Source organism: Falco peregrinus, chromosome 17 (genome assembly GCF_023634155.1).
Source record: "Falco peregrinus isolate bFalPer1 chromosome 17, bFalPer1.pri, whole genome shotgun sequence".
Lineage (NCBI taxonomy): Eukaryota > Metazoa > Chordata > Aves > Falconiformes > Falconidae > Falco > Falco peregrinus.
In genome coordinates, this window is record NC_073737.1 from 1861056 (window position 1) to 1883068 (window position 22013).

The window sequence follows — 22013 nt, forward strand, 5'->3', positions numbered from 1 at the left end:
GCCTGAAATAGCCCCAAAACAGGCCTTACTGCACTCCAAGGAACAAACGCTGTGGGGATTTACCAAAAAGCTGTGAAATAGGCCGGGGTATTAACAATAAGGTGTGAAATAGCGCCAAAATGGGCCCCACTGCAGCCTGGGAATTACTGGAAAAGTGTAAAAGCCCCAAAACGGGCCCGGCCGCAGACAGCGGAAAAGGTGTGAAATAGCCCCAAAAAGCCCCGCCGCAGCTCAGGGAAAGTAGCGAACATGCCTGAAACAGCCCCAAAATGGCCGCTGCTGGGGGCAGGCGCGTTCCCGAATTGGCGCCAAACCGCCCGGCCACAGAACCCGCCGGGACCGAAAGTACCCGAAGCGCCTCGGGAGCCGCGCCAGCCCGCTGCGCCGCCCTCCCCGCGATGCCAGGTCTACCCGGGCGGTCACAGCCCGGTGGCAGCCGCCCCCCCACACCCCGCGGACCCCACCGGCGCTCAGAAGGGACTGTGCCACGTCGTAACGCAGGGCGCACACGTCACGCAGCCGCGTGCCACTCCCATTCATCATTCGCTATGAACCGGAAGGATCGACCCAAATTTGTTCCCGGCCCTGACCCCACTGCCGCGCCACTGCCCCTCAGCCCAGGGCGAGGGACCCCCGCCCGATGGCCCCGCGACTGCGCGTCCCCCTGCCCCAATCGTCCTCGCGCTTACGGTCCCTTTACTGCCCTTCTGGGGCCGCACAGCCGCGCTTCCCCGCACTTCGGGGCTTCATTATTCATGCTAATGTATTCATATGTTGCCACGCCTCCCCCGGCCACCACCTTTACGGCAAGGATGGGATTTTGCGACCAGACTGCCGCAGTTTGCGGCGCCTGTTGGGTAAGGCAGTAGCTCTGTGCTCGGACGGGCCTGGCCCAGTGGTGGGGGTTTCTTTCCCCGCAGAGCGCTGCTGCCCACCGGCAGTACGGGGGAGTGTGTTTAAAGGGGCTTTAAAAGCGAGGGAGAAGGTGCTTTGGCGTGGGTCGGGCTATGGAGCTCAGCGGCTTGCTGCGAGCCCTGAGGCTGGAGGGGCCGCGGGATGGGGCGCAGCCGCCCCCCGCTGTTCCATCGGCCGAGCAGGTCCTGCTCCAGATCGGGCTGCTCTGCTCCGAGGGGCCCGGCGGGGCTCACAGGGCCAGCGTGGTCAGAGACCTGGGGGCGCTTGTCGAGGCTGCCGACTGCCAGTGGCTGCTGGCAGGTGTGAGCCCTGCCACGCTGGGCGAGCTGGTGGCTGCGCTCAGTGGCTACGCAGCACCCCCAAAGCAGGAGCAGGAGGCTGCAGATCTCCCCAGTAAGGACAGCGCGTACACAGCTGCGGCTGAGAGAGCGGCAGACGTGGGCGCAGTGTTTGTACACCTCCTTGTGAAGCTGGAAGCTGCCAAGACCCAGGAGGCTCTGGGTGTCCCCATGGTGGGCCCAATCCTACGCCGTGTGGTGGGACCCATCTACATCTTTGCTGCAACACATGTCGTGGAGAGGCCCTGGACAAATGTGAGGTCTCGGTCAGCAGCACAGAAGCTGCTGGTGTTGCTGGTTCAAGCCGCAGGCTGCGAGTCGGTGGCAGAATTCCTTCGGGGAAAGAATGAAGATGAGGAAGGAAGATTTGCAGCAGTGATGGGGCTCCTGAAACAGGAGTTGACCAAGTAAGTAGAAAGAGGAGGGCAGTGATGTGTTTGGCTGGTCTCTGTGTAGGAAATATTGGAAGCTTTTGCGAAACTCTTGAACTCTGCCCCATATTTATCATCGAGTGTCTTGTCATGCCCAAGAGCTTCACAAATACCCACTAGTGGAAGGTGTTTGGGGGCAGAATTGGTCAGCTCTTACTGTCAGCTGAGAGGCACAAATGCTTAGGAAATGAGCATTTGTTAGTTCTAGTGTTCACTAAGTTTGTTTGTATTTCCAGAGACACTTGGAAGTGTAACCCTGCCACAAAGTTTGTGTTCTCCTGGACATTGCCTCATGTCACCCGGCCCTGGCTTAGCCGTTACCTGGAGTGTGTCCTCCCACCGTCACTGCTCATCTCAGACGACTACCGGGAGGAGAATAAAACCCTTGGTGTGCGCTGCCTGCATCATATCATTCTTAACGTGGTAAGGATTTGAGAAATTAGATCCCTTTCTAGGTGCTGGACACCTGTTAAGGTTCCTGACTTCTTTTCCTGGTTCTGCTGTTTACCTAGCAATTCTACTCCATCCCCCATACCGTCCCTGTCTGTTTAAGTATGGGTAATTCTTACATCTGTTAACACAGCCAAAAGGTGGCAAAACAATTTGTTAGCTCAGCTGATTCACATATTGGCCTGATGGCCAGTTTTCAGGGCAGGGTATTAAAAGTAATGCCAATGGAACTGCAAAACAGCAGCTGAGGAGGTGGAAGAAAGTGGCTGCTCCTGCGCATGGCAGGGTTTAACCTGCAGTTATTACAGTATGGTACCTGCTCCCACTTGCTTGTAAGCAGTGCTCCTGAGGTGCAGTATGTGTGAGGGTTTGTGAAGGCCCTTCTCTTTTATTGGGTTAAGCAGGTGCTGAATGTGATGCGCAGGACTAATGTTCTGTTCTGTGTTGTTGCAGCCAGGTGCCGATCTGTGCCAGTTCAACAGGGCTCAGGTTGTGTACCATGCCCTTTACAACCACCTCTACTCACGAGAGGCCCCTCTCATCCAGGTAGGACAGTAGAAATTTGTTTGAATCTGCCTTGTGTATTGTGTATCAGCCCTGTGAGGGATAACCAGCTTAAGGCATTGGGAGGCAGAACCTGTTTCCTGACAGGCAGTCCAGTCAGGCTGTTAGGAACCGATGCCTGTGGCCAAGAGACAAAGTAACTCAGTGGATTTCAGGAAAATACCCAAGTAGAGGGCAAACCTCTTGCCTCCTGTCCCCTCCCAAGTGGCAGCCTTGCTGAAGAGGGCCAGTAACAGGTAGTAGAAATAGTCGGGTCTGTTGGGTGAACTGCAGCAGCTGTGGGTGGTCAGTGGGTCTGGAAGTTACTGGTGTTTTGTAGAGAACATATGCAGGATTGTACAGATGTACTGTCTCTCACCGAACCAGGCAGTACTGCTGTGCCTGCTGGATTTGCTGCCAATCCTGGAGAGAGCCCAGCGGCAGCAGAAGCAGGCCAGACCGACCGCGCTCTATGATGAGGTGCTGCAGCTGGTTCTGACCCACATGGAGGCAGAGCATCGCCTTGCGCTGCGGCGGGTGTATGCCAGGGCCCTGCCTGCCTTTGTGCGGAGGTGAGAGCGGTAACCGCAGACCTACAGGGACTTGCTCTGGCCTTGGTAGGTATCTCCCTTTTCAGTGTGTGTTTCTTTGTGTTGGCAGACTTGGCATCCTGATAGCACGGCACCTGAAGAGGCTGGAGCGAGTTATCTTGGGGTATCTGGAAGTCTGTGATGGCCCTGAGGAAGAAGCCCGACTGGGAATACTGGAGACATTGCAGTGCACCATAGAGCACGCTTGGCCCAGGTACCTGTCTGGGGGTGAAAGCCACTGGAGAACGCATATCCTGAATGCTACCGCTCTTTCAGAGCCAATGTCGCTGTTGCTTGAGGAAAAGGCCCCAATATATTAAGGAAGAATCTGTCACAGGGAGGAATTGCTGGCATTACTGCCTGGCTAAAAAAACTGGCCCAAAAAATAAGCTGGGGCCTCATTTTGAGATGATTTCTGCCTGTTCAAGAAGCATCAGCTTGGCTAAAAACTACATCTGTGCTCTCTGCCTGGTGGCTCAGAGTGCTGTGAATTAGGCTGCCCGAAGACAGGCAGCCCCAATACACCACCCCAGGGTTCCCCCTGCGTTCAGGGCCTGTGTCTTCCCTCTGGCGGGTGTGCTGAATGAGGCAGCTTCTTCAGCCCCAGCGCTGAAGCAGTTACTCATCTTAGCTGGCTACAACCCTGCTCCACATGTAAATAGCAACTAGCAGCTCCTGCCTGAAGTGTCTGGGAACTGCTAAGCAAGGCTGTGCTTTCCCCTGGCTTGTGAAAAGGACTTACAGTAAGGTGCAGCTGCTGCTTCCCTTTGCAGAATGCCATGCAGACTGCCTGTGCTCCTCAAAGCCCTGCTGAAGATGATCTGGGACGTACACACTGACCACAGTTCAACACCAGAGCCAGTAAAGGCTGCCTTGCTCCAAGGGGCCACTGAATGCCTCATCCTGCTGGATCGCTGCTCTGAAGGGCAAGTGAAGGTGAGCCAGGGACCCAGCACTGCTTCATCTCTGACCCTTTCCCCCTTAAAGGAGCAGAATGGTGCATGCAAGAGCCCACTTGTTTCCTCGATCCAACGGTATTTTCAAAGCATCAGTTCCCACCCACCTCAACATTAGCTCTTGATGCGTCGACAGCCGTCTATGTATGCTTTGTGTAATTCTCTTTGAACAGATAGCTGGGGGAGGGTTGATAACACCATAAACCTGAGCGTGCCAAGGCACTGGAAACTGATGCTTTTCTTGTTTCAGGTTCTGCTGGCAGGTGTCTACAGCAGCTGTGAGGAGAACCGCGTACGGGAATGCATCAGAAAAGTGCAAGAGAACACATGAGGCGTGGCTGATCAATGCACAGCCTGCTTTTTGTACAGTAAATTATTTTTATTTATTTAGTTACTGTCTTTCTCATCCCACTCCTGTTAGCCCTGTACCTCCCCCAAACAAGATACACTTGTGTGCTTGCCTAGCTGCATGTGGGCTTCTCCAGCTTCAGAACAAAGCAGCAGCACCCTGCAGACCAGGTTCCTTCCCGGAGCACGGCCCAAGCTGAGCCTTGGGTGACTGTAGAAAAGGTGGGGAGTCTTCTTGCTTAAAACTGCACTTCATGCAGGAGTTGTACAAACCTGCTGTAGTTCCCTGGGATAGGGACAGAAACCCTTCTCTTAAAGAAAATTATGAGTCTAGACTATGAAAAAAGCAGTAATATATTGAGGGTCCTGCACAGAGTGGCAAAAGCTGGAAGGAGTTCTCATGGCAGATCTGGAATCCTGTCATTCAGTACAAAATGTGGGTTCAGGAAGGAGTCAGGCTGCTTTTGTTTTAGTGGCTGGCTCTGTTTCTTCTTCGTATTCTATTTCAATATAGGGACGTTTTCTTCTGGCTGGTCCTTTCAGGGGGGTTTTCCCTTTAGATTTGGAGTGAGAGGCTTTCTTTTCTACTTCCTGCTCCTCTTCACTACTTGTGTCCAACTTATCCATGTCCTGAGGGAGAAAGGAGTGATGTCAAAGCACGGTGTGTAACTAAACCTCTTTCTGCAAAATTACCTCATATACCAGATTCCGGGTTATAATTCCTGGCTCCCAGTTGTCTAGTCAGAGCTGGGCCGTAGTGGATAGAGTGCAGTCTGACTGTATCTGTGTGTACCACAAATCTGATTTTGCTGGCTCTTAGCCCATCACCAGAGACAGCGAGAGGCTAGAGGTCACTTTCAAACAGCCTAACAGTTTATATCTGGTGCTTCACCTACCTCAAAGTCACTGAGGTCACTGTCATCTGCTTCCACAAACTCTCTTTTATCCATGTCCTGCAAGAAATAAGTCAAAAGCTAGTACGTGCACACTGAGCACAATGCAATGTTGTGACTTGCAACAGCAGAGCAATCAAGGCCACCGCTTGCACACACATGCTTTTTCAGAGTTCACCTCTCCTAGTCTCTTCCCACCCTGCCGTTCACGCTACAGTGCCCAGCCTGTAGGTGAATCAGAGGTGCTGCCCCAGGTCAGGGAAGGATGAACTGTGGTGCTGTGGCTGAAAGCATTACCTCGTCATCATCTTCTTCCTTCTCTGCATCGGACTCGCTCTCGCTTTCTGCATCTTGCTGTTGTAGAGCTTTGTCAAAGGCGTGAATGGGGAAGTTGTAAATATCTCCATACTGAAAAGGAAAATGTGGATTTTCTGTAAATCACAGGAGGAGGGCAGCTGTTGGCAGTAGGGTCGCCTGAAGCCTGTGGCTTGCACAGAGGCAGTTTCAAACTAGTGTAAACCTGGGGTTCAGCACCTTCCCTAATTCTGAAGTATGCAACCCGTACAGAAAACAAGGGGTTCTGCGTTGTGGGGAAACAAGTCCTCCAGCCCGTTATAAATTCACCCAAGAAGCAGGGGGGGCAGTCATCCCCTACCCCTCCTATGTGGCTGGTGCTTCTCTTTCATACCAAGGCTCCATCCCTCCCTGGAGAACCAGGACAGAGGGCAGCAGGAGCAGTTTTACTGCTGTGCTTGGAAGGCAGTGATCCTTACGGTATCCTGTTTCAGTCTTTCCAGTAGTTCCTTCTCAATGGCGTTATCCAGCTGAGCAGCAATCAGGGCTTTCTCCTGATGGAGCAAAGAGGAGCTGTATCAGGTGTTTGAAAGACAAGTGGAACAGAAGCGATAGACAGGAGATCACATGAAAGAGTGGCATTACCTCTCTTCTCTTCTCTCGCCTTTCAATCTTTCTGCGTAAAGGAACAAGTTTCCTCCTGCAGGTAACAACAAGCGCTAGTTAGCAACTCCGTCAGCCTCTTGTGTAGCTGATGAGCAAATGCTCATTCAGGGCAACAGCCAGCAGTTATATCATTAGAACTGTGGCTACAACTAGTTTACGTGCTTTTTATATACTTGGGACTAGACTGCAGTTAAATCCCTCTTAAGCCAGGTTCATTTACAAGCCTGCCAGAACCTCAGGAAAACAGCTAAATGCGCTAACGCTCTGCACAGGGCCGGTGGCAGCGGCTCAATAAGCCAAACTGTGGCTGCTCTTAGTGTCACTCACTGTCGCTTGAGCGTCAGCTTCCGGATGCGGATGAGGTACTGCGTGATCTTAGTAAATCGCTGCTTGCATTTGTGTCGGATGAAGCGGGGCCAGTAGATGAGGTTCTCGTCTATCTCTTCCAGTGCTTTCTCATAGTTCTTGCTTAGCAGGACCTGGGGTGGCGGAAAGGGAAAAGGTTGAGCTACAGAGCAGCAACAAAGCAGGGATGTATCTGCTCTTGGGAGGAGTCCCATCGCTCACTGCCCTCTGCTGCACTGGGCCAGCAGCCTGCCCTCATTAACTCACCCGCTCCCAGAGTCGACGAGGAAAAGCTGCCCGCTCTATCGTCTTCATGTACAGGTAACAGCGACCTGGAGAAAAGCAAAACATGATCCCAGGAGAGAGACTGAGCATGTCGCTGACAGCAGGAGAGTGCTTGGAGCTGGAGTGCTCTCTGGCAGGCGGTATTTACCCCCTGCCCACCCAAGGGGTTGTTCATTGCTGCTGCTGGACCCCCACCTTTCTCCTCCCTGATGGTCGCATACTGGCTGTTCGCCAGTGGGCAGGAGGAACGGTTGCACAGACCGGTCAGGTTGTACTCATTGCGGCAAAAGTTCTGGGTCTTTGTCCTGGAAAGGAGAGAGGTGAGGTGGAAGGGGATGGGCGGGAGCACCCCACTGCATGCCCTGCTCCTTGCAGCCACCACCCCATCCTCTGGTGGTGGTGGTGGCACAGGGGTGAGGGGAACACACTGGGGCCCCAGGGACACCCAGCTTTGTCCCTGCTGACACACACACACCCCCCAGCGGGGGGAGCACGACCCTATCCCCTCAAAAACTCACGTTATCTTGTAGGAGCAGAACTGCCTGTTCCCCAGCGTGTCCCAGACAACCTGCGAGGACAAACAGCGGGTGACACACGCTGCCACCCCTCACCCAGCACCCTGTGCACCCCCGGGGAGGATTTAACGGGGGGGGGGGGGGGCATGGGGGTTGACACACGACCCCACAAAGACTGCTGCCCCCTCCCTGCAGCCCGGGCAGAGGCACAGGGACAGCACAGCTGCTGCTGCCACGATGCTGGTCGCAGCCCCCTGGCCCGGGGACGGGACCCCCGACAGCGGCCTGGGGATGGGACACCGACTCCCTCCTACTCCCGGCCCGGGAACAGGATACCCCGACCCCCCCCAGCCCAGGGATAGGACCCGCAATCCCCCTGTAACCCCAGCCTGAGACACCCGACCACCTCCCCTCCAACCCCGGCGCGGGGACGGGACACCCTGACCCCCCCCCCTTCCAGCCGCGGCCCGGGACCCCCGACCCCCTCCAACCCCGGCGCGGGGACGGGACGCTCCGACCCCTCATTCCAGCCGCGGCCCGGGAATGGGACACTCTGACCCGCGCCACCCGGCCCGGGACCCCCGACGCCCCCAGCCGGGGCTGGGACCCCCGGCCACGTGGTGGGTGCGATGAGGCGGGCGCTGATTGGCTGCGGGGCGGCGGGAACGGGTGAACCGGCGGACTCACGTCGTCCGAGTGCATGGTGCTGTCGCCGGGCCGGAAGAGCGGGGCTCCGCCAGCTCTCGCGAGAGCGGCGGGGAAGGGCGGGGCCACGCTGTCATAGCGACGCCGCGGCGGTTTCCGGGCAGGGCCGCAGCGCCGTCCGCGGCGGGGGGCGGGGCGGGGGCGCCGGTGGCGCCGGAGCCCGAGGGGATGCGCAGCCGCGGGACGGGCCCTGTGCAGCGCGTTGTCAGCAGGAAGCCCCCTCCCCCCTCCGGGGCCTGGTCGGGGCCTGTCGTGCTTGAGGGGGCGGGGGGGGGCCGGCCTCAGGCCCGTCTGCCCTGTCGTTCCTCCTCCCCGCTCCCGGCAGAGATGGCGGCCGCCTCGCGACGGGGCCGTTTCCCGCTGCAGAGCCGTGAGGGAAACGTTTATCGGTGACCTGGGCCCGAGGGCGCAAAACTTCACAGCTACAGCCCCCATGACTGGTGTCCCCCCGCCGCAGAGCCAGCAAGGCCTGTGCATATCACACTGCTAACGCCTTGAGAATTCAATGCTTTTTCTTTTTTCAGCAGGGCGAGTAAAAAAAAGAGGTGGTTTGATGCAGGGATTACGACCTAATGACTCAGAACAGAGAAACTCCAGTGCTCGTGGCACCGCAGCTAAATTGATGAATTAAAAAGCCAGAGCTGCCAAGGCCGAAGGCAGGAGGGTGGCCTGTTGCAGCGGGGCTGGGGGGGCTTGGGGGGGGGGGGGGCTGGGGGAGTCTGGGGGGGGCTGGCTGGCTGGGGGGGGCTGGCTGGCGGGGAGCCCACCTGGCAGAATCAGAGGGAGCGAGTTTCCAGAGCAACACACAGAGATCAGACAGGATTAAATATTTAACTGGGAGGTGCGCTGTGGAGGTGTCGATAGAACCCCAAATGGAACGGCGTACTTTTTTGCTTTCCGTCACAGAAAGCAAACATGTTTTTCCTTTTATTCTTGGCAAAGCAGGGGAACAGGTGGAAGATAAAAATAACCGGTTTTTTGAGAGCAAGCTTAGCGTTAGTCATTTCCAGTCAGCCTAAGAAATATAATTTCATCTTCTATGTGCAAAGCAAGGGGCAATGGGCCCGCTGTGGATGTGGGATTGCCTGACAATAGCCATTTATGACCTTTGATAATGAGTCATAAGGTACCAAATCTTGATGAATTGTTATTATCCTCCTGTTTCCCTGCTGGCAAGTGCATCTGCATTGTGCCGCTCAGGCTCCCGAGCAGTGATTCATCTGTTCTTTCTGGCAAGTGAAATGGCTGTGCATTATACAACTGCTCATTCAAGACAGAAATGAGTTTTATATAAACTGCCAACAGTGGAACCAGAGAAGCTGTAAGTTTGAGGTTTCACTGGAAAAAATGAGATCACGGGAATTTCTCTGATACTTATAAAATTAATTTGGTACCTCTATTACTTCACTCTCTCTTACTTAATTGTAACTTTACAGACCATTATGCTCAATAATTATTGTTAACAGTGCAGCTGCTCTCTTTCTAAACTTGTGGCTGGGAAATTGCAAAGGGGCGATTAAATCTATTGTACTTCTCATTGTGATGGGTTAGGATCACAAATACAGCCCGTTACCTCATCTCAGCTGAGAGGAAGGGATTTTAAAAAATGCTGTATTACTCACTTGTAATCACAGGCGATCTAACTAGCTTTGTTGGCTGAGTCTATGTTTAAGAGTCTGAAACTGCTTTCAGCCTTATTTCGACCTGAATTTCTTAGAGTTCTTCAAATAAATGGATTTAATAGCTGTTGGTAAGGACACACAGGCAGCTATAAGTAGCACATAAACAGCGCAACACATAAAATTATACTGAGATGGCAATAAACAATTTTTTTTAACTGTCTTCAGCAGAGCGTGGAACACATTAGCAGCACAGTGACATCTTTATTGACGGACTGGCAGTGACACAGATGGATAGTGCTTTGTTGTTACAGAAAGGTTTCATGCTGGCAATTATAGTAGAATTCTGGAGAAAGAAATCTCCCAAAGCTGATAGCATTGATTTAATTTTCGGCTTTTTTTCCAGTGCTTTTTTTTTCAAGAACATTAAGTGCTTTAAAGTTATTAACAAATGCCACTGGACTCATGTGGGAGAGATGTTGATATTATCCCTTACTGCATGGGTAGGCTGTGCCTGGGATGATACTGGTCTGTAGGACAGGCTGGTACGATTCTCCTCATCTTTGTAACTTATTTTTACAGGTGAGATGTGGTGAGTTTGGGCAACTTGCCTAGAAGTCCCACAGCAAACGAGTGGCTTAACTAATGGATAGAACCTCCAGATCCTGGCTCTCTGCTCCCTGCTGTGGATTGCATGGCCGAGGGAACAGGTCAACGAGACAGCCTGTGTCCATCCTGTGTCCGCAAGTCTTGGGGGAGGCTCAGTTATTCTTGGGTGCTAATACATCCACGTTCTGTAAATATAATAGTAGCTTCAAAACAGGGTGTGCATCCTTGTACTTGCTATTCCGCATTTTCTGCCTCCACATCGCTGTCATCTGTGAGAGGGAAGTCGCGCAGGGTTTTCTGAGTGGTGTAGTTTTTGGGTTGCATGGGGCATTCCTGGCTTAGGATTGCCTGGGTAAAGGAGAGAAGAAGTCATGCTTTAGTAAAAACGGTGATTAATTTGAACAGTTATCGGGAGTATTAGCACTTCAGAGAAAGCCAAAGTAGCCAAGAACTTTCACCCAGGGAATACAAGCTGTGAGTTAAGGGGAGGATCGTAGCTCTAAATGTTTCTGGTTTTATTGTCTTGAGTTTTTCGGCCCTTTTCTGAGGGCAGAGTAGAGCCCAAAAGGGAAGGCACAAACCCTGGCAAGTTTATTATCTCCCCCAAAATCTCTGGATTATCAATCCCCTATACTTTAAGGGAATAAAGACTACTTAAACTCACAATCTTCTCCTCTTTAGCGGGAGGGTTGCGCAGGTACCAACAGAGAGGAGCATAAGTGATATTGATAACTCCAATGATGACCATCAGCCAGGGAAACCCAATAGCTCGTACAATTGCACCGCCTGTGGATGGACCTGCAAATTTAAAAGTTAAAGAAGGCTAAGATAAGAGAGAACAAAAGGTGCCTTTCCAGTTTGGAGGGGATCTGTGAATCTACGGTGACTGGGTTGCAGACTCCCTGCCAGTTGCTTGCAGTGGACGCTGGGTGGAGGAAAGGGAGTGATAAACTTATGGAGATACACACTGAGTACATCATCCCATGAGTTCTTCCATACCAATAGCAAAGCCCATGCAGAAGGCGACATCAGCTATGGCATAGACATTGCCGTAGACGGAGGTGTGGCGAAGATCCACAAGGTAACCCATGATGGGCATCATTGAGGAGTCCACCATTCCTGCCGAGAGCAAGAAGGACCCGATCAGTCCTTGCCTTGTCTGAGGGCGGTGGCGAGAGCTGCGTTTGAGCTGTGCTGCAGACCCTGACCACCAACAGCTTACCTATGGCAAAGCCAAGCCCACCGTTTGGGCCAATCAGCCCATAAATATTTTTGGCCAGAGGTACCTTTGAGAGGAGAGAGAGAAGATTTGTGAGTGAGGCCAGAAGAGCTGGATGAGGTGTGAAGGTGTAATATAGCTGTGAATGAAACGCGCGTGCAACCACTGAACTGGCTGTCATCTGCTGTCTGCCAGGCACGTAACCCCATCGCCGTACTGTCGCCCACTGCCCCTGCTGATTCTTCTACAGAAAGGTCTCAGAATTGTCTTGCGCTACTTACACAAAGGAGACTAATCCCCACCACAGCCATGCCAATCAGGGAGCACAACCACCTGCAACGAGGCCGCAGTTAGGAGAGGGCAGATGTCCTCAGTGTGCACAACACCACGAGTGTCATTCATGCTGAAAGCACAGGACTGGGCTGGGTTGCACTGAAATCTCTTATATTCCACTTACCGGCCCATTTTGTTAGCCAGAATCCCAAACAGGTTGGTGCCGATGAGGTAGGATATGCTGGCAGGGAGAAATGCCATCCCTGAGAGAGAAGGGGAGAGAAAGAATAAAAAAAATAAAAAAATAAAAAAAAAAAGATTGTGTAATCCCTGAGCAAATATAGGGGATTTGCAAAAATGTTCACTAACTGCCTCTCTCGTTTGGAGAATATCACGAGCCAGGCAAGACAAGGTAACGTCCCGTGCCCACTCTGTGGGTGCCCAGCTGTGCACTGGTTGTTTCTCTGTGTCCCCCACTGCCATTGCTCCATGTCACGGCTGCGCTGGCTGCCCCGCTGCTCCGTGCCCTGTAGAAGGGGGGGGGGGGGGGGGCAGGGGTCCCTCTGTGAAAACAGAGGGAAGCGTGGAAAATGTTTGCTTTTGATGCAGGGAGACACGCAGTGGTGCAGTGATTCACCCACAAGATCTGTGAGACAGAAGCTAAATGCAGAACATTTTTGTCCCCACTTCAATGAGCTCGTCCTTCTTTCCCGTCATAGTTTCTTCCTCTTCCACCTTTCTACCCTTGCCTTCTGCTTTTCATTTACTAAATAAAGAGGGGTAAAATAACTGTTTAAGTCAAAGGCCGTGGGGGTCATTATGTAGACAAAATTAAATATTTGCACTGCTTGTTGATTTACCAGTTGTTTATTTTTAATATGCTCTCCCACTGACTATAAATAAAACTGATCAGCTCCATTTCAATAAGACAACTTCCTTATTGGAACACGCCTATGGTTAATTTTCTTTCCTCTCACTAACAACTACAGAACATGGTTAATCCTGCAGATGTAGTCCAAGTTGTTTTGTTGGGTTTTTTTTTTCAGTGTGCAAACTGAAGCATACAAATAAAGAAGCCCCTTACGTTCATAACGGCTTGTGAGACAGGTGGCTTGTGGTTGGACTGTGTCTAAATCCAAATCACTCTCAAATCTCAGGTACCTGAAAACCTAGTGTATATTTGGGATTTTCTTTGATATCTGCTGACCTCTGGGTACTGCTAAGTCACCTCAAAGCTTCCCCTTGAGTTCAGTGGTGACGGGGACAGCCTGGAGAGCTTTTCTCAGCCTGTGACATTTGTGGTTACCAGGCAGCTATGCTGTCCCTTCTCCTCACTGCCAGAATCCTTGGGATGCTGCTTTACCCTTGTCCATCCTTGCTCAATCGCTTGCTCCTGAGAAGCATCGTAGGCTCTTATCGGGATGGATGCTCCTGCCTGACCAGAGGATAACTCGATTAGGAGCTCTCAGCCCCCCTGCTCCTGGGCTGCAATTCAATTTGGGATCTGAGTGTAGCCTGGGGCACCCCTCGGGTCATTCCACAGCCAGTTGGGGTTTATAACGATTCGTTTTTATTTTTGTAGCAAACACAGACAATGTTATCTCCACATCACATTTTCTAGGCAGCTGGTAATTAGCACGTATCATCCTGTCCTGCCTGGGACTCTGTAAATGGCCTTGTTTTACTCAGAGCTGCCTCTGCAAAACCCATCTGGCTGCCACGATTTCAGCCCAGCACGATACCATTATCTGCCCTGCAGAAGACGGGATTCGACAGGCTTCCTGTGCACGAAACAGCCTTTCTTCCACTGTTACTGCTCTTGTGGGGAGCCTGATTCTATACAATTTTTTCAGTAATAGAGAAAAGCACATTGTATAGCTACCACTAAGGACATTTCCAGCTGAAATTGGAGCAACACGCAGCCTGGGATCACTTGCTCTATGCGGGTGAGGGCATATGTTTTCTTCTTTTCTAGAATGATCTAAGAGATTATTCAATCCAACTTGCAGGGCCGAAGCAGGACCGGTTCTAGCTAAACTGTGTCAAGCAGCTGTTTGGGAGTAGAGGCTGCAAAGCACACCACCTACCTAGCTGCCATTTCGGGGAGCACATGGTTTGCATCATCCAGATGGGCAAGGTGGGCTCCAGCATGGCCACCCCCATGTTGGAGAAGCAGAGGGCACCTGACAGGGAGAGAGGGGAGAAATGCTCCGGTTTAGCCACCTTTTGCTGCAGTTTCAAGCAGGCATGAGTGAATCTCTTCAATCAGCAGACGCAGTTTGCACAAAGAGGAGCACGGTGCGTGCTGACGTCCGCCCTTACCTGCAGCCACCAGGATGTAGGGGTCTCGCAGCAGGGTGAACACTGGCGTGCCTTTGGTGCTCTGCGGGATGGCAAAGGGGGGTTATGTGGCTGAGAGCCACGGGTGCCTTCGCACCCATCCTGGGCTGGGTGCCTGCACAGCCCTCCTCCTCGGGGAACACCTGCCTGCTTCATTCACGCTGCCTGGCGCCGGCTCACGTGCGCGCAGGCATCTGTACTCACCTCGGGGGAGACCTTGGAGGGCTGCAGTATGCAGAGCTGCAAAGCTGGGAAGAAAAACCTGACATTAGCTTACTCCTGGCAACAGCATCACTTCGATCTGCATTTCCCTCTGGCTTTTCCTTCAGCCTGACCCCTTTCATCAGCAGAACCCCCGGGCAAGCAGAAACTGTCTGGAGACATTGTTCAAGCGGGCAGGGGCAGAGGGGGCTCCCTCCTGTGAGAGGGAGCAGCCAAACTCCCTGGAGTGAGCTGCGTTAGAATTGTTTTGTCAAGCCACGAAGCAGTCAAATGTGCAAGTGCTCTCCGTCAGGCTGCCAGCTGCCTGCTGGGGAGCCACAGCTAGAGCATGACAGAAATTAGATCTGGAAAAGAACAGGATTAAAAAAGAAAGTTTCATATGGATGGGACCTGCGTTTCATTTTCCAAAAGCTCTTACACGCTTCATTAAAGATATCTTGCATTACATCTAGGCAAAGATGGTAACTGTGACTATAATTTAATTAGCTTAATACTTCCCACTAAAAATGCACGTTTCTGCTGTCTATAACTTTGCGGTTACGCTCTGAAGGCTCTCGTGGCCTGCATCTGTAATGCAGCGATCAGAGAAAGAACAAGGATCACCATTTATGCTGGCAAAGCCTAATTCCTTCATGGCTGGTGAAGAGGCTGCAGACAAGTGTGCCTTTCACAAAGAATTCGCAGTTCAAAGAGCTTTACTGAATGTGCTATTCAAGCCATTAAAGCAATCAGGGGGTTTATTAAGTAATGAGGGACTAATTCTTACTCTATTGCTATGCCAGTCATCTGGTGGTAGAAAACATATGATTTAGCAATAACAGAATAACCGGTGCTGATCATATCACCCATGTTGTATTAATGTGCTTCTTCCCTCACACAAGCCCTGCGCGATTCTCCCCGAAATGTCCACGTTTATATCTTTTTACATGTTTTTTTGTTGTGGGTTTGGTTTTTTTGGGGGGGGGTTGTTTTGCTTTTTTTTTTGTATGATTAAACCGTTTAGCTTCTCACCTCCATCCAAGAGGGCGAGGAATGCCAGGACCAGGAAGGGAGATGCTTTCCCCACGAATTCGTACATCACGCTCCCAAAAGGGGCCCCGACTGCAAGGGAAGGGCTGCGTCACACAGCAGCAGTGCCACCGTCCCCAGCGCCCGGGCAGCAGCGCTCGGCTCCTGCCGGCGGGGTTTCCTCTGAATCCCCCGGCGGGTGTTTGGTGGAGGTGGTGGGAAGGTGTCAGGTCCCGTGGGCAGTGGCTGCGGAGGGTGAGCAGAAGGAGGGAGGAGGACAGGTGGCCGTGCCATGGGATGCTGCCGGGGAAGGGGTGCAGCCCGGCAGGTGGAAGCCATAGGTGGTGGCCAGCAAAGCTCTGGAGATGCTGTTGCTGTAAACTCCGTTGGGAGGAAGGTTTCCTTACTCAGCACACCCAAGGCCAAGCCTCCAAGAGCGATCCCCATTGCGTTGCCCCTCTCGAAGTCATCTGTGTACACGCTGGCCAGCATGCCCAAGCCTGGGAGCAGAGAGAAAGCAGAAGCCACATGAGGCTGGCTGGTACCATGGTGGTGGTGGCCCTCTCTGAAAGCAGCCTGGGCTTTTGGGGGGATTTATCTGCTTGCCGCTGGGCTGTGTGGGTGCGCTGTCTGTGCCAGCCCAGCAGGCATGGTGAGGAGGACTTTGAAGGCCCTTGGTGTGTCTGTGCTGCTCATCATTCCTGAGACAGTAATTGAACCCGGAGAAGGGGAGCTGACGTAGGGACTGAGGTGTAGTGAAAACACTTACCTGCAACTGATGAGAACGATGATCCAACGCCTTGGAGGGCTCGGGCGATGAACAACAAGGTGTAGGTGCCCGAGAAAGCAAACACTGTGGAGGAAGGGGAGAGACAGCATCAGGCAGAACCATGGACTGAGCGTTAAAACCCTGCAGAGGGTTAGAGCAGCCTCAGCTTGCACCAGTTTGGGTGCTGGAGGGGCAGAGGGCCACTCGTACTTTCTTGTCACCAGTTTCTGAGACCGGTTGCTCTGCTCTCACTCCTTTCTCCTGCATGGGGACAGCAGTGCAGGCACAGACCAAAGGATTTTCTCCTGTGACACTGTGCATGAAGGGCAGATGGAAGGGAAATACTCACTGACTGTGGAAAGGAACATGATGATGAATCCAATGAACATGGGGATGTGGTATCCTATCCTGGAAAGGGAACAAAGAGGCACCGTCTCAGGGAGGGTTCTTCATTTCAGCTTGAGATCTGGTCTTGCTGCCCAGTCTTAACACACACGTCTCTGTGGGGCTGGTAAGCATCTCCTGAACGTGTGGATGCGCCCAAGGAAGCATCCAGTGTCTAAGTGCCCCCAGATAACACTGTAAAGCCCACCCAGGGACATGGCTCTGTTTTACCAACTCATCTGCCCACCCAGACCACGCGGAGATGAGCCCAGCACAGCTCACACAGGTCTGCTAGAGACAAAGGCAAAGAAAAACTCTGGGGCAGAAAATCTGAAAACAACATTATATCCGCAGTGAGGTGGGAGTCTTCATTTGTTTGGTGGTTATTGGTATTAAATAGCATGTCTGCACCTGAGGAGAGCATTAGTGAAGCTTATGTTGTAATATGAACACGCAAGCCATTTGTAAGCTTTTAGAAAAGGTAAGATTTATGCTGATTTTGATGCATATATTCTCCCGCTTGCTGTTCTCCCCCCGGTTCCTGTCACTCCGTGGTTGCAGTGGTCGCACATGCAGCCCAGCCCTTTGCTGCTCAGCTGATGGCAATCGCCTTTGCAGGCAGGAGCTGCCTGTCCCCGCAGGGCTCCATCCCGGCATGAACCCAGGTCTCTGACCTACCTGTTGGTCAGAAGGCCCACGGATGGGTTGACCACCAGCTGTACGAGAGCCTTGGAGGCAAACAGCAGCCCCACACGGACATTTTCCTTGGCGAGGAACTCCTCGCCTTCCAGGCAGCTGCTCGGCAGCGGTGGGCTGCTGGTGGGGGGCTGTGGCGGGCGGCTGCTCTCTGTCCCATTCACCAGCTCCACGGCGCTGGTGGAGCCCGAGACAGTCACCGTGGTGTTGTCAAAATAGAACATGGAGGAGAAGAGAGAAGCCTTTGAGGCTGGAGGAGCCGGCTCAGTCTGGGCTGAGTCGACAGAGCTGTTGCTGCCTTCATATTCTGTTGTATAAAGGAAGGTGGGGACAATCGGTACTGGAAAAAAAAAAAACAAAAACCCAGGGAAGGGATTAATTAGTAATTTTACTCCATTTTCTGGCTCAGCACACAGCTGAACTGAGTGGTGCTGGCCAGGTGTCGGTGTCCTGGAAGCTCCCAGCACCCAGCCCTCCCCACAGCTTTCCCTGCCGGCACTGACTGGAGAGCGACCGAGGAGCCAACACGCCGAGGTGGCACCCAAAGCACAGCAAGAACCCCACGCCGTACCCACGACTGTCAGCAGCATGTTGTCGAGCAGCAGTGCGACGAACACCACCACCAGCACCAGCCTCCGCGACACCCTGCCCGCTGCCAGCCAGCGCCAGGGCACACCTTCGGCAGCCGGGGGCATGGCTGGGAGCCTGGAGCTCAGCCTGGGTCCTGCTGGCTCCTGGTCCTCAGGGCTGATGGTCTCCTGTCACCTTTAAAGAAAAGGCTCTGGGTTACAACCTCCCGCAGCTCATGGCTTCTCCCTTGAGAACACAAATCTTGAGGTCACTTGGCACCTGTGTCCTCCAAGAGCTGGGTGCTGTTCCCCAGGAGCTGGGACCACCAGCTTTGCTATCAAAGACCATGGTTTTATCGAGCTTGCATTTAAAGTTGCAGATGGAGTACGCTCTAACCCGTTTCCACTCTCCTGAGACATCTTGTACCTGCTTCAAGGCATCGTTTAAGTCTTCTTCCAAAGACTGAAAGCACGGATCAAGCCGGTAGCTTATCTATGGTAATCTCTACATCTTTTATTCCGTGTTTGTTCTTTGGAGATTAAATTCAGTCTCAAAGGAAATTCATTTACCATGCATGTCTTTTCATTTGACCTAATTGAAATGTCATGGCAAGAATCAGGACTTAAAAGCCTAACATACGTCATGTAAGATCAGGGCTTCAGAGGAGCTGAGAGAAGATTGCTTGCTTGGTCACACTGAAAATATCAATCAGAAATTTGCACTATACCAACCAAACAATTAGCTAATTACGTTCTTACAGCTCTTAGGCACTTCAGAGTCTAAGTGGCAAAATGAATGGAGCTGAGTCCAAACGGTCACCCTTCCCAATAATCTTGTGGTTTCCTGAAATCCCAGGCAATGATATGTATCAATTTTTAATTAAAAAAACCCAAATTCAAACCCTCTATCATCTACCTTCAAACCCTCTATCATCAAATATGAATGCCACACAGGTCACTAAGTTGGGAAGCAGGGATGGTTTCTCACTGTACCTCCAAGTGCTAGTAAATACCAAATAATAGAATTAATGCGAGAGAAGAGATATATATATATAAAAAGTACAAGAGAGAGAGAGAAAGGGTAAGGAAGCATAGACAATAAAGACATGTAGACTAATGTAGCCCTCACGTCTCAAGCCACAAACCCTGTCCCCTTCTCAAAGCAAACCTGTTGTGTGGAGCAGAGGAAACCAAACTCTTACCCTGGAGCCCATTTTGGTGCGAGGAGCCGGCTGCTGCTGCAGGAGGTAGTGTGGTCTGCAGCTGCTGCTCCCGGAGGATTTATGATTACCTTTTATCAGAAGAGGATATGAGTGTCCCTCTTCCATGGAGATTTAATTGGAACCTCAAACAAGTTTCATTCAGCCCTGCAGCTCCTTCTGCGTCAGAGCAGGACGGTGGGGTGGGCTGAGGGGGACTGGGAGGAGAGAGGCAGGAGTGTTTATCTGCAGCAGAGACACCTGCTTTCCAGGCTTTCATCAATGCTTATCTGTCTCTTAAGAGTCACCTTAACTCTTGCCTGGATCTGAGCACACCGAACACACTGCCCAGGGACTGCACAGCCCTCCCTTCTGTGGGGGTTGTGGGGGGCAGAGAACGGATTCATCACTGGGGGCCAAGGCTGGCATCGTTAAATGGCCCTGAGAAATGCATTTGTAAATAGTCTAGGTCTTGGGCTGATCTCCAGTGACTGATGGGCATTCTCTTGCTGCCCAACGCTGCTTGTCCTTTGTACAGCTGCTCTTGTTGCAACCACGGCTCCGTGTTACACATCCTGGAGTAAAACCAGGCAAATCTCACCACCAAGACCCGCAGCACACCAGGGATTTTTGGCTAACTGCAGAACTCAGGGAGCACAATTTGATGAAAGAGGGATATCACACGAGTTGCTCTTCCCTGCTCCCTCTGCACATGTTTGCACATCACCACAGGCTGTACGTGTGTGTTTAATGGGTCAAGCCCGTGAATGTTGGCAGTGGGTGCGGGTCCGTGGGCTGGGTGCGTGAGTGTCGCTGCTGCCGTGTGCAGCGGGCATCAGCCAGCAAGTGGGGAAGGGCTTGCTGGGTGGGTGGGAGAGGCTCCTGCAGGATACACAGCCGAAAAGGCAGCAGCTGGGGGGTTTGCTAAAGGGTCTGTGTGGAGGCTTTGCAGGGACACCTGCATCGCTTTGCAGCCTGCAAAGGGAGGGAAAGGAGCTGCACATCCAACAGTCCCGCAGCAGGCAGTACCAGAGTTGCTGCTTCACCTGTGGGATGTGGTACAAGGAGCTGCCTCCAAAGCATCCCTTCCCAGGCAGGTTTTTCCTTGATGTGCTGAATGTTTTTAGCATTAGAGGGCAAATAAACTGAAAGAGAGATCTTCCTCAAAAGGAAAAGAGAAATACTTAGGCCACTGCATCTCATGCTGTGGGCTGGTCCATAGGATGCTGAGAAGCTGCCTTTGCCTAGTGCGCAACGTAGATCAGCTTTTCAGGATTTCCAAAACTATGTGTGACGATAAGCGTTCATAGTGGATGTAAATACTTTTAAGGCCAGAATGCACTGATCTGACCTCTGATTTCTGAGAGGTGTGAGGGAATCTCACCTCTCCCCTGGGTATCAACAGGTTGTGGTCCCTCCACAGCTGAGTTCTGCCTTTGCCTCCTTCCTGCAGAAGGATGCTGGTGGTGGGGTGCCTGTCCACAGCCTTTCCCTACACCATTATGCTGTCTGCTTTGTCTCAAGGAGATATTTCTTGGCTTAACAAGGCCGGTTTCTCCTAAGTAAAGCTGGGTGGGAAATCATAGCCGTGCATGGGTGAGCAATGCATGCATGAATGGCAATGGCATGTCATTTACAGTGTGATCTCTTTTCTTTCATCATTCCTGTTTTCTTAAAGTTTTGACACTTGGCTCTGTGATTTCTTTTTAAAACCAAAACTGATACCATCGTACATTCAGGATACAGAGATTTACTGCGGAGAAAGAAAATGCATCCTAAACATATTCACCTTTTCTCTGCTGGCATGTAGATCTGCCACTGAGGCCATTTATCTGGCTTCTGCATGGCCGAAAACTATTGCCAGTAACGTGAGATGAGTACATCCTCCCGAGGAATTCCCTGGGTGTGTGTTAGAGCAGAAGTTGAAGCCTTTAAATATATTTCATGAGCTGAGAGTGGAATGTCTAGGCCTGGAAATGACTTTCTGAATAGCTGCAAAGCAGACAGGATGAGCAGTGCAGCACCACCATCTACTGAGGGAGCTCAGAAGTGCTCAGCTGTTCGTGGGCTCTGGATAGAAAATGATTCAGCTTCTTTCGGTGAGGAGGGGCACGCGGAGACAGTTATTGTTGTTATTGTTATCTTTTTTTTTTTTTTTTTTTGCAGGCCCTGAGGTCAGGACACATGTTGTTTGGCAGCCCTAAGCCGCTGCAGGGGATTGCGGTGTCATGTCACTTGTTTTGCAGAGATGATGGGAAGCTTACTCAGATGTGCTCTGGAGGCATTTCCATGTGTCTGTCGGATTTTTCCAGGCAGTTCTCTTGGAGACGTGTTTTTTTTTTAACCATTATAAATGTTTGCCATGAATTTTTCTTTCAATAACCCTACCAGGGGAAAAAAAATATGACTACAATTTTCTTCCTGGCCAGACTGAGATAGTAAAATATGGTGAATGTTTCTTATGTAATAAAAAGTATAAAAGAATTTATGGGCTGTCTCGGGGCCCGGAGTAGGATGTGGGTCTGAAAAATCACTGCTAGTGGACCTCACACCGGCTCTGCCTGCTGACCGCGGTGCCGGGGGCTTCAGCCGGCAGCAGGCTGGAACAGCGAGGTCTGGGTGCTGCTGGCACCCCAAGGTGCGGTGGAGCACCCCTGGCAGCGGGGGCTGCCCCTCCGCTATGGGCCACTTGCTGTCCCTTCTCCTGAGCAATTGTTTGAGGGTTTTTTTTTTCCAACGGGCTCATCCAGTCCTTGGTACCTTGTTGCTCTACAAACAAGCACGGCATTGCCGGTATCTCATTGAAAACATGTTCCCCCAAGGTATTTCCAG

General features: G+C 52.0%; 3 protein-coding genes and 1 non-coding gene across 6 annotated transcripts; 1 reads left to right on the forward strand and 3 right to left on the reverse strand.

Annotated features, from left to right (window-relative positions):
* Window positions 1-468: 468 nt before the first annotated feature.
* On the reverse strand, window positions 469-563 carry LOC114011099 (small nucleolar RNA U13). Its single transcript, XR_003552852.1, has one exon. It is a non-coding gene; the product is annotated as a small nucleolar RNA U13 (small nucleolar RNA).
* Window positions 564-825: 262 nt separating this feature from the next.
* TTI2 (TELO2 interacting protein 2) lies at window positions 826-4613 on the forward strand. The gene is made up of 7 exons (XM_005233546.3): window positions 826-1660; window positions 1921-2107; window positions 2588-2680; window positions 3065-3249; window positions 3338-3481; window positions 4041-4203; window positions 4474-4613. Exons 1-7 carry the CDS (start codon window positions 1008-1010, stop codon window positions 4552-4554), a joined length of 1506 nt encoding a protein of 501 aa, XP_005233603.2. The 5' UTR covers window positions 826-1007; the 3' UTR covers window positions 4555-4613.
* MAK16 (MAK16 homolog) lies at window positions 4563-8360 on the reverse strand. The gene is made up of 10 exons (XM_055820197.1): window positions 8257-8360; window positions 7573-7622; window positions 7250-7359; window positions 7037-7101; window positions 6752-6903; window positions 6404-6458; window positions 6238-6312; window positions 5762-5872; window positions 5468-5524; window positions 4563-5201 (listed from the first exon to the last, which is right to left on the reverse strand). Exons 1-10 carry the CDS (start codon window positions 8269-8271, stop codon window positions 5025-5027), a joined length of 867 nt encoding a protein of 288 aa, XP_055676172.1. The 5' UTR covers window positions 8272-8360; the 3' UTR covers window positions 4563-5024.
* A 2234-nt stretch (window positions 8361-10594) lies between these two features.
* SLC18A1 (solute carrier family 18 member A1) lies at window positions 10595-19320 on the reverse strand. Of its 3 annotated transcripts, XM_027781098.2 has the most exons (16): window positions 19185-19316; window positions 17985-18178; window positions 17396-17753; window positions 16683-16741; window positions 16334-16417; window positions 15972-16064; window positions 15568-15657; window positions 14539-14582; window positions 14317-14377; window positions 14082-14177; window positions 12179-12257; window positions 12003-12054; window positions 11725-11788; window positions 11502-11621; window positions 11167-11300; window positions 10595-10850 (listed from the first exon to the last, which is right to left on the reverse strand). In XM_027781098.2, exons 2-16 carry the CDS (start codon window positions 18106-18108, stop codon window positions 10737-10739), a joined length of 1572 nt encoding a protein of 523 aa, XP_027636899.2. In that variant the 5' UTR covers window positions 18109-18178; window positions 19185-19316; the 3' UTR covers window positions 10595-10736. The 3 variants fall into 3 exon arrangements, 2 of the variants coding, with proteins under 2 accessions (XP_027636899.2, XP_027636901.1); XM_027781100.1 differs by lacking the exon at window positions 10595-10850 and having other exon boundaries at window positions 11189-11300; window positions 11471-11621; window positions 19185-19320; XR_003552840.2 differs by lacking the exon at window positions 10595-10850 and having other exon boundaries at window positions 11189-11300; window positions 11471-11788; window positions 19185-19317.
* Window positions 19321-22013: the final 2693 nt, after the last annotated feature.